The sequence below is a fragment of the Silurus meridionalis genome, chromosome 29 (genome assembly GCF_014805685.1).
Source record: "Silurus meridionalis isolate SWU-2019-XX chromosome 29, ASM1480568v1, whole genome shotgun sequence".
NCBI classification, from domain to species: Eukaryota; Metazoa; Chordata; class Actinopteri; order Siluriformes; family Siluridae; genus Silurus; species Silurus meridionalis.
The window spans coordinates 3,474,010-3,485,929 of record NC_060912.1 but is presented as its reverse complement, the minus strand read 5'-3'; the positions used below and the strand labels follow the sequence as shown (position 1 = coordinate 3,485,929).

The window sequence follows — 11,920 nt, the reverse complement described above, 5'->3', positions numbered from 1 at the left end:
CACCCAGACGAGGATGGGTTCCCTCTTGAATCTGGTTTCATTCCTCATGCAGGTTTTTTTCTTAGGGATAAACTTACAATTATAAAGAATAATCCTATACATTCTTCACAGAGGTGGAAGGTCATGAAGTACAAATACTGTTAGTGTACTCAAGTAGATTTTTTTTGTATCAGTGCTTTACTTCTCTTTATTTTTCAGACAACTTTTTCACTTTGACTCAACATTTTTACCACTTTAATCTATTTGGTGACATGATCGATATTTTTTTCTTCTCATAGGGCAGCTTTTTCAATCTACCACTGGTGTATCATTTCCAGTGACGTAAACATGACTGAGAACAGACACATCCTGATCATCATCTTTGCTCTGCTTGTGTTCTATATGGTGGATGTTCAGCCTGGATACATTCATTAAATAACAAAATTAAAAATTCAGTTTAATTAATATAAGAAAACTCTCTCTCATCAGGCGGAGCGTTCGGAGGTAGAGACTAGTAATCTTGGTGAACAGACCACTTTGGTTTGAGCACCAATTCCTAGAGTCTCAGCCTCCCATTTCCTTTCTTTCCCATGTATCAAGTCGTGACCAAGCAACCAAAGTAAAAAGTAAAAACACGAGCCATTCTGATCGTCTGTTAATGGAGAATGATTTATTAAATATTCCAGCCAGCGAACGCACAGGTCATGGAAACCAAGTGAACAGTAAAGTAAAAAAAAAAAAGAAAAGAGGCTGTATGTGTGACTGAACCCCTGCGTGTATCTGGTGGCTAAGCTGATGTTAAAACGGGAACGTCGGCTGTGATTTTACGCCTCGAGCTCGAAATCGAAGTACTGAGGATCGAAGTAGTGAATTCTGACGTAACCGTCCTCACCGCCACTGCTGTAACTGCAGACAAAACAAAAGAAAAAAACATTTACTCCAAAATACACGTTCACTTTTTATAGCAGTTTCAACAACAACCCAAAACTCCACTTTTGTGAAAAATCATGTTTTTTTGATCATCCGTTTTCTCGAGCAACTCAAAGGATTCCGTCTAAATGATTAAACCCAGTAAATAAAAGCTAAATATGACAATATGAATAAATACCTTTTGCCATCTGGGTGAAACGCCACACAGTTGATCGGGCCGAAGTGACCCTTCACTCTTCCAAACTCCTCTTCGTAGGCTGCATGGAAAAACCTGGACAGAAAAAGGAGAGAAAGCAAATTCAGAAATCTGAAGAACTCGATTCAATGTCCTTCTTTCTTTTTTTGGTGTGTAGGATTTGGAGGTCAATCAATTAATCGGTTGCACAGTTGCGACCTCTAGAGGCGAATCACTGATAAAGCATGCTCCCCATTTTGGATAATTTTCTAACTATTTATTTGGTGGTTTTTTTTGTTTCAGTTTGAATGTCGTCCTATTTTCCTCAATATTTAACATTAATATATCCAGTTATTGGAATTTGCACATTTCTATAAGTCAGTAAGTTTTTTATTTTTTAATCGAGCATCCATTTCAGCAGTTTTTCGTGATTCTGCATGTCCAATCAGCGCCGGAGCTCATCAGCGGGTACGAGAACTGTGATTGGCCACTTAGCTTTAGCACACGAGAAAAAAAACAAACAGCAGACTTTCTGTCGTTCTTGCGCTTGTATTTGCAACTTAGCAGAGATGATTGAAAAAAATTAAATTCCACATTCGTTAGTAATTAACTAACAGTTAATTGCTTTGTCGTCACTGCGTCACTGTGTGCTTTGTCGTCACTGCTTTGTGTATTCACAGTTTTAACTCTTTCCCGGTTTGGACACCGAATACACAGTACTGCCACCTGCTGGTATGGGAGAGTTATGTTCTCTTACGTAATCGCAGAACATAAACGCATGGTTTGATAAGGCAGATGCACCTAATAAACGACAATTTGCAGCACAATCGGCGATTAATTAAAAAATATCGTCCTGATTAATTGAAGTTGCGTTGTTTTCAGAGGACAGTAAATCTGTCCTGCAATACAAGCTGCATGTTCTCTACTTCCAAGTTTAATTTCTATGGTTGCTGAGGGGTGCACTCACTATTATGACATACTGTATACATATTTAAATATACTCTGCTTAATGTCTATATACATAATGTAATTCACTATTTATAATTCCGCCCTTTTTTTGTTACACTGCAACAAGTATAATGTATCTATTAAACACATTAGGTAATTATACTTATTCCATTATATGCAATTTGAAAAATAAATATAAATGAATAATTTAATTTTTAAATTAGACGATGCTACAGAAATATTTCCCAACCTGGCTTCGAATTTGCCGATCCTGGTGGAAGTGGTCGTGACCTCCATGGCTTCCTGACCTCCTCCCATGACCACCTGGACACAAACAGAAGACCATCAGATCTGAAAACGTTCATGTACAGAACACAATCGATTTGCTTCTCCAGCAGCGCCTGAGGATTCGCTCGTCGTTTGGTGCTGAGAAACAACAGCAGCGGTAAAGATTTCATTTTCAGTCACTGTTGTGGTTTTCAGCAACGCGTATTTTTTCCCTCTTTTTTTTTATTTTTTTAAATTATTTTTAAATCAGGTCTTTTTGAGTTTCTCCGTTTCATTCTCCTTTTATTATCCTTAGCATTTGTCTACTACAAAATGTTTTCAAATGTGATTTACTGCGTCTTTACTACGTTCAAATGCTTGCTTCATTTTATTATACAAATTAGTTATTTTTTAGATGCTCATATCTTCACAAATAAACTAAATCTATTTTTTTTTTGTGTCAAAACAATATATTTTAAGATTTTTTAAGCATGGGTGTCAAAAAACTAGCATTTGAGAATGCAGGGTGAAGCCTTCTGCAATTAACATTTAAAAAATGTTTTTTTTCCAGAAACAATCAAACCAGCATGAGTGAATTTGTTGAAGGAGAAATCCGCCACGCACTCAACAAGCAGCCACTAGAAGCTTTATAATGTCCAAATCAAAGAAAGTCAATGTGACTTTTTTAAAGTAGAATTTTACAGTTATAATAAGCAAAAACAACTCTTTTTAAAAAGATATTTAATTTTTGAATCCGATTAACTGATCAAGTGAAAAGATATTGATTAATTTAATCTAAATAATCGTGAGTTGCAGCTCCATGCCTGAATGCACTTTCAAATTAAATGATCATAATTGACCAGACACATTTCATATACACTATATGGACAAAAATATCATATGTCAAAAATATAATGTCTTTGGATGCGGTAGCATGAACTTTTCCCTTCACCTGAACTAGGAGACCTTATTGAACACCTTTGGGATAAATGTGAACACTGACTGCACCCCCAGGCCTCCTCACCTCACCTACATCACCATACCTTTGGCTGTGGGTGAAGACGAAGGTAAATAAAGAAAGCTCTGCTTGGTGAACTTTTGCCTGTCTCTCGTTCTTCCAGCGCGGAAGCAGACACGCACCAATCGAGTGGAACTGCTTCCCAGAAGAGTGCAACTTATTATAACTAGGAACTAAATTTTAATTTGGAGATCCACAAACTTTTGTCCATATACTGTATTTATGCATTAAACAAAACCAGTCATCATAATTTTCCTTTATGTTTCTAGAAAAGTGTCAAATAAAAGGCACTCACGTGGTCCATGATGGGCGAGATGGCGGCAGAGTTCACGGGTCGCTCGGTCTTGAAGGTTTTGATGTGGTCAAGAGAGGCCGAGTCAAACAGCTGGGGGAGAGAGAGAGAGAGAGAGAGAGAGAGAGAGAGAGTGTGTATGAGTGGGATTTGTCAGGCAGGTGTTTTACTTGATGTTAATGAGCTTGTTGTGTGTCAGGTGTTCTTTGCCCCCACCTCGTGTCAAAAGTTTGGCAGTGCCTATTCTTATGGTTTATAAGAGACACATGCAGGTTCTTTTGGTTTCTACACAGGAAACTCGTTTTTTTTAACCACAATTAATTGGCAGTATCAGTAGGTTGTGAATGAAATATATGTAGCTCTGTCACATTTTACTTCACACGTTTCTGTTCATATTTAGAAAGTATATATACATACATACATACATACATACATACATACATACATGTAGAATAAATGATGAAAGGAATACTAATCCAACATGGCTACCATTTCCATACTTCACGCAAAAGTATCACTCAATTCTATCTGGACTGCAGCTCACTGGAACCGACGCCAAGACAATGAGCCGAATCATATGTCCGATGAGCCGAATCTTATGATCCAATGCGTCTCATGTGCGAACGTTATTCAGTGAGCAAACGGTCGGCTGGAGTTAAAAAAGGTCTGATAACTTATTTTTTCAGAATAAAGAATCACCAGACATCACATTCAATTCCATTATGTTTTAGTATGTTAAGATCTAGCTTGCTAGAAACAGCTAGACTTTAATGGTCTTTGAGAATAAAGTTCAGTGGACAGATAAGTGCAAATTTGACATTTTGGCTCTTATGTGAGGTGAAGAACAGGAGGAGAAGATGTGAGCACTGTGGTGACTGCCGCACCCCCACAGTCAAACATGGAGGTGGAAGCGTAACGGTTTGGGGTTGTTTTGGAGCAGGGAAGTTTGGAGGCTTATTCCAGGGGGAAAGGAACCAATATGGCAACCATTCCATGCTCGATTGGCTCATTGGAACAGACTTCAGCGTACAACAAGAAGATCAAAACATATGTCCAAACTCTAAGAGCTCTTCAGAGAGCAAACAGTCATCTGGAGTGATATCCATCATAAAACAGCCGGCCCAGTCACTGCACCTAAATCCTACTGAACTGCTCTGGGATGAACGTTGGCGAGTTTAACAAGAGGCACGACACAAGTATTTTGCTGAATGTTTCGGAAAAAACGAACTGTTCAGATGCTGCACGTGCGTAAAGATATTATTAATTAAAGGGAGAATTTTTCAAGGAAAAAAGTCTTTGTTTCATAGTTTCAAGTATCCGTTTCTTTTAGAAAATACAAACCTTGGCAGCGCAGTCTTTAGAGGCCGTGATGAACATTGTGAGGTCTATAGAGGACTGGATGTCGTTGATCTGCTTTGTGTGCTCCTTCACTTTCGTCAGGATATCCCCAGACTACCAAGACACACACACACACACACACACACACACACACACACACACACACACACACACGATTACTTCGAAGGTTTTTCAACTAAAACCCCAAAGCACTCTCCCATTATTTAGATGCAGAAAGGAATATAAAATCAGTAGATGGGAAGAACTGAACCTTGGCGCTGAACTGGTTGATTTCTCCGTTTCGTGTCCTGCGATCACAAACTCCCCCAGAGGCCCCCACACCGCACTCGTGATCTTGGACTCGCTGCACGGCACCGAGAGATACGACTGGTTGTCCTCTGATCGATGGAGAAAAAGACCTTTATGGTTAGTAAAGTATCTGTATATCTCTTCACACCATTAGACCAATTTTTTTTTTTTTGGAGCACAATGTAAAGCAAAAGGGTTGAGGATTCTGCAACAGAAGCTTCGGTGAGTTTTTTTTATTTTGCAGGAGAATAATTCCTTATACTAATAATTAAAGTGGTAACCAGAAAACCCCGAATCATAATTTAATTACGTTTTTTTTTAAACAGCACTTTTAATAGATCTAATAATAAATACATTTGGAAAAGCATACGCAACAATGCCGGGGAAATAAAAAAGAAACGAGTTAGAGCAGTGTACCTTTGGCTACTCGCGTTGTACCGGAAATACGACGTGTGGTGCCCCGGAATACGACGTGTAAATACGATTGTAATGCGCGAATTCGTGCCACTTCTGTGTTTATGACGGTCTAATGATTATGGATTCTTTAGCGTTTGCTTTTAGCGATATGCAATTCTGCATTTCGAGGGAGGAAATGAAGGAAGGATGGAAGGAATGAAGACGTTTGTTAAAGTATGATGTAATAAGTAGAACAGTTAAGTAGATCACATATTTAGAAAATTAAATATTAAATGTACATACACACATACACAATATATTTCATTTTATTGAATTTGTGCCAATTAAATCAATTTATTTAATAACATAATTACTGCATTTATTTGATTTATTTCATGTTGTTTAAATCCCCTGACCTTCCAGTCAGTTCCCCAAAAGCCTTAACTAGTGCTCCATTACATTAGCCAACATCTGAATCCTTGGAAATTTCGGTTCAAAGCCCATATTTGCACCTATTTATACGTACCGATCTGTTGAGGGTCTCGGAGATCAAAGAAGTTCAGGTAGCACTGGTAGCCCATCTGTTTGTCCGTGGAGAACATGATGATGTTCCCGCTGAAGTCGAATCCGCACGTCCTCACCGCCGAGTTGGTATCGAGCACGGCAAGCTGTTTACCTGCAGAGCAATGCGGCGACCGACTCATTAACGATGACCAACTTTCTACCAGGGTTCAACAGATTAAACTCACAAGGTGGCATCAAAAAGTATTGAGACTATTCTGAGAGCAATGAGCGAACGTGAAATTTCACGTGTAACTGGGCCCATCAACGAGCTCAATATCAAAACCATTAGCCAACTTGTGCATGTGATCGTCAGAGAACAATCCACATGATCTCACTTTCGGCTCAGAGCCCATCGTAGTCTGAGACTTGGACATTAAGCAAAGCGCTCATTCTGTATCTGGTTTATTTTCTGTACACGCACAAAAACGTGATTTTTGAGTGTGTTGTGTTTTGAATGACTTATTAGAACTAGAACAGACAGTAACAAACCTGTTTCACAGTCCCAGAGTCTGCAGCTGTTATCGGCGGATCCGGTCAGGACATGCTTCGTGTCCCCTTCACAAGTTATTAAAGCAAACACACAGAAATCAGTTGTGTGTGTGTGTAATATATATATATATATATATTTCTTTTTTCTTTCTTTGTGTCTCTCTCACTCAGTGTTCTCTCTTTCATTCTTTGTCTATCATTCAGTGCCTTTCTCTCACTCAGTGTCTCCTTCTTTCTCTCAAACTCACTGTCTCTTTCTTACTTAATGTCTCTCACTAAGTGTCTCCCTCTCACTTAGTCTCTCCCCCTCTCACACACTCTGTGTCTCTCTCAATTTATTTCTTTCACTCAGTGTATTTCTCTCTCAGTTACTCTTTCTTTCTTTCTCTCTCTGTGCATTCCCTCTCTTTCACTCCGAAAAGTCTCTTCAACTCATACTCAGTTTTACTTTTTTTGACTCGGTGCATTCTCTCTCTCACACTCACTCAGTGTCTCTGACAATTTCTCTCTCCCTCACACAATGTCTCTCTCACTCAGTGTCTCTCCTCTTGCTCTCGTTTACACACACACACTCTCACTCTCTCTCTCTCAGGTTTTAGGATACAGTCGACATCCACACACCACACAGCTCCGGTGTGGCCGTTGTAAGTGCCAAGTCTCTCGCCATTGACTGAGTACCACACGTTCACAAACTGAATAGGGGGGGAAGGGAAAAAAAAAAAAAAAAAACACACACAAAAGTAAATACCATGAAACACATTCTATGTAATTTGTATATTTTAATGTGCAATTTGCTGTTTTTGACTAAGCATCTATCAAAAAAATATATTAGTTACATTTATGTTTAGGAGGAACGTGTCCACGTACCTGGTCTTTGGCCACGGAGAACAGCAGGTCGCCCTCTCTGTTGTATTTAATCTGAGTGATGGACCTTTCATGGCCCTGCAGAAGGATGGGTTTCTGTGTAATAATAAAAGAGAAAACCGTATTAACGCGCACTGTTCGGTGGCAGTTACACAAGCAGGGTCCCCTTTGCCTTATTGTGCAAAGCGAGAGACCATGCGTCTTCAGCCGGGTGTGAGGAACACCACCAGGAAAAACACCACCACAGCCATCAGGAGAACATCAGTAAAGTTCACACACACTATAACCCTTTTAGCATGCTTTTCTTGACCCGGGATCCCTGGAATCGCTGTCGTCCATAAACCTCAATTGAAATATTCATCACTGAAGATGATGATAAATTTGAGCCAGCCAGAAGGTGGAAACTAGAACCAGTTAAACCTGTCTTTGTGCTCTGTTATTCTTATAAATGTTATGAAGAAATACACTGCTGGGTAATGAGACAAACTCGTCTACAAAATCTCTAATTACGTTCCTACATCAGCTTTACTCCTCTTTATTCCGCACCAATTTACACTCTTACATTTTATCGCACTTTTAACAACAAAGATTCGTTCCTATAAGTTTACGTCTAATAGGGATGGTAAGATTTACGGATTCGGATGAATATGACTAATATATTTTAAGCACGTTCTCTCAGCACCCCTGCTGCTATGCAAGTAAAATAGTTTTGAGACACGCCTCAGTCTCCAGGATCATAGAACATAGAATAGAGATTAACCTGGCAGAGGTAGAGCTGCATCTTCCAGGAGACTGAACAGCGTCTGGTTTTATTCAGTTATGGAGATGCACATCCCTAACGCCTAATGGTTCAGACAGTGGAGATTGTGGTGAGGAAAATCTCCCTGAAATGGAATAAGGAAAAAACCTGGAGAGGAACCAGACTCCAAGAGGAACCAGTCTTCATCTGAGTCCTGAGCCATTGTAGTAGAACTTCACAATATTAATATATTATTCACAGAAGATTCCAGTTACTCAGTACCTTCATGGATCTTTAGGTTAAAATGATAGGATAAGATTAAGGCTCTAATATGATGCTGTATGGTCAGACACACCTGCTGAGGTCGCCTAGAGATACGCATAGTCTCATCATTAACCCCAAGATCTCGGACGTCTTGAAAGATCTCGCGTGATTACGCGAGAATAAGTCAGTCTGAGCTAAAAATGTAAATAAAACACTAAATAATTGCTAAAAACAAACAGCTGTTACAGTCACTGACAAAAGAATCGGCTTACTGCCAAACAAGAAACGTCTCCGTCGCATAAAACGAGTAAATAAATAAAAAATAAACAACAAGCCAATCAGGAGTTTTACAAGCATGGCTGTATCCTAAACGGCTCGCATCAGGACTCCGTGTAGTGCACTCCGCTGCATGTGAAAAGCGCCCTGTAGTGAGCGAATCCAGTGAGTCAGACCCCATTTGGAACATGGCCCCTACTCTTCCAGCGCTCGCAGCTCGGGCCCAGTTCGTCACAGCTGATCACTGATAATGAACCGCCGCGTTTTACTGCCATTAATAACGGGTTATAACGCACACATACAGACACAGAGGCCAAATCCCACACTCACCATGCTTGATAATCTCGCTCACTCTGTATCTTCTTAATAAAGATCCGCGTATTAGACCTACGTATATTTCAATACTCCATGCGCGTGCTGCTAAGCGCCGGGTTTAAAACGGAAAAGGAACGTCTTACTTCCGGTTCTTCTGAAAAGAAGACCGGACACAAACAAGTTCCCTCGCACGAGCGTTCCGCCTGGGTTTCTTTATCAAAAACTTCTGAGAAAAAAACAAACAAATGCAAAACAACTTCAAACCTTAGCTTTATTTTAATTTGAAAATCCGTCTTGTTTATATTGGATCAGATCAGTTCTCAATTAAAATTACATCCTAAAACAACTTATCAAGCCTATTTTTGAACTTCAATACAGAACCCAAACATTCTATAAAAAGTTTCCTTTTTCCACTTTTTAGATTAAAAAATGTTACATTTTGTATACGATTTTTCCTTAATTTATTACTTTAAAAACATAAAACTTTATTTGTATTGTTTATCTGTTATATTTCCCCATTATTTATGCCTAACTATTGATATATCCATCCATCCATCCATCCACAGAATTAGTCTCCTGTTTACCTTGGCAAAAATCCTTACAAATTCATCCATGTCTAAAGTATTTGTTATGGATTTCTCATGGGCCAAGATCACACAATTTCTCTTTTATGCAACATGGTGCGACGACAGGGGTGTAGGATTATTCACAGTGTGGAGAAGGAATTCTCACATGATGCTGAAGACACCAATTTCTCCAGCCATGGTTGTGTGCGCTTAACAGAAAGAGCGGTGTAAAAGACCGAAAGCATACTTTGGGTAATGAGCTAATATTGGCTGGGATGGAACGCCTTTATTGAAATCGCTAACTGCCTGAACTGGGGCTGAAACAGCCAAGAGATGGGTGTGTTTTGAAGCACTAGTTGTGGACTGAGGAGGAGCATGGTTGTAGAGGGTAAACTGAAATTAACCGTAGCATCTGATGTGCTAACAGCAGCATCGCTACAGACTCACGCAGTGTTAGCCTTGCTTATAGGCTTAAAATCACCATACATCACACATGTCGTGACAGCAGTTGAATAAAGTGTAATATAATTTTATGTCGTTAAACAAGCATTTGTTAGCTGCTGCACTACAATTACAAATGAAAAAAACGGCAATATGGAGCTTTTTTTCCATGGAACGTTATCAAAGCGACTGTTCCAAACATTTACTTACTTATGCATATGCACACGAAATAACAAATTACAAATTAACAAATAATCAGGCAATGTTAATAAGTAGAGGTCAACCAATAGTGAACTTTACCGATACCGATAACTAGGTTGGATCCTACTTGCAGAAAAACAAAAACTCTATTTAAAAAAAAAAAGAAAAAAGTACGGAATCATAAAAATGTACTAAATGAATTAAATGTGAATATATTAATGGTAATAAATATAATATATATTCTTATGTGTAAAAACAAACAGCACGCGGCAACAGTAATTTGCCTCTAGTGGCCGCTCTCGTAATGACTTAACCGGAAGCCGGAAAAACTATCAGCATTAATTTTTGCAGATAGTTGATAGTTCCAGCAATCTACTATAGGTGCCTTGACCTCTATTATAAGTTGAGGGAAATTTAAGTTTGAAAGCCGACATTTATTATCAAATACAGATATTATATAAGTAGGTGAAGTGAATAACACTGATTATCTCTTAATCATAGCACCTGTTAGCGAGTATGATATATACGGCAGCAAGTGAACATTTTGTCCTTAAAGTTGATGTGTTAAGCATGAAAAATGGGATTTGAGTGAGTTTGACGAGGGCTAAACTGTGATGGCTAGACGTCTGGGACAGCATCACTAAAACTGCAGGGTGTTTCCTGGTCTGCAGTGGTCAGTATCTATCAAAAGCGGTCCAAGGAAGGAACAGCGTTGAACCGGCAACTGGGTCATTGGTGGCTGAGGCTCATTGACGCACATGTGGTCTGATCCAACAGACAAGCTCCTGTATGCTCAATGGGTCAGGAGTGTTTTGGTAGCAAAAGGGGGACCAACACAACATTAGGCAGGTGGTCATAATGTTATGCCTGATTGATGGCCATATAGTTATGCCAGATTATATAGTTATCATATAGTGATCATATAGTTATGCCAGATTGGTGTATGTGTCTCTGACATTGTTCAGAACTATAGTAGGATGTTAATAGATGTTTTTAATGTTTTCCTTAGTTGTATTGTCTCTACACTGCATGGTACAGACCTGGGGCTTTCCCTTAAAGCATCCAAGAGTCTTGGATTGGAGCATCTGTCTGACAACTAAAGCTTGGCTGAAATTGGGTCATGCAACATGACAATGATCCCAAACAGACCAGCAAATCACTACAGGATAGTTGAACAACAATAGAATCAAGGTGTTGCAATGACCCAGTCAAAGTCCAAACCTCAACATGAATGAAATGATGTGGCAGGACATTGAAACGCTAAAAAGTAAACAACCTTTTTTTTTTTTTTTTTTTTTGAACCAGTCTTGGGTTTTTCCCACTTTTATGGCTTTATTATTGAAAAAAATAAATATATATACTAATAATCACAATAAAGTGTCATGCGGTTTTGTTTATGAGGTTGTTATCTAAAGACTGGTTAAGGACCCGAGGATTTTTATTACATCCTGATATGTAACACCGTAAAAATTCAAAGAGGGCGTACTTTCATTTTCACATGACTGTTTATGAGGACTTCAAATGTATGAGCTGTAATTCTTGCCAAAAG

General features: G+C 39.0%; 1 protein-coding gene across 1 annotated transcript; it reads right to left on the bottom strand.

The window, feature by feature from the left end:
• Positions 1-629: 629 nt before the first annotated feature.
• Positions 630-9,336, bottom strand: eif3i (eukaryotic translation initiation factor 3, subunit I). The gene is given in 12 exon segments (XM_046844453.1): positions 630-885; positions 1,088-1,180; positions 2,283-2,356; positions 3,613-3,702; positions 4,951-5,061; positions 5,219-5,247; positions 5,250-5,345; positions 6,179-6,328; positions 6,706-6,771; positions 7,310-7,397; positions 7,573-7,665; positions 9,179-9,336. Coding segments are annotated over 12 exon segments (975 nt in total). The 5' UTR covers positions 9,182-9,336; the 3' UTR covers positions 630-803.
• Between the last annotated feature and the right edge of the window lie 2,584 nt (positions 9,337-11,920).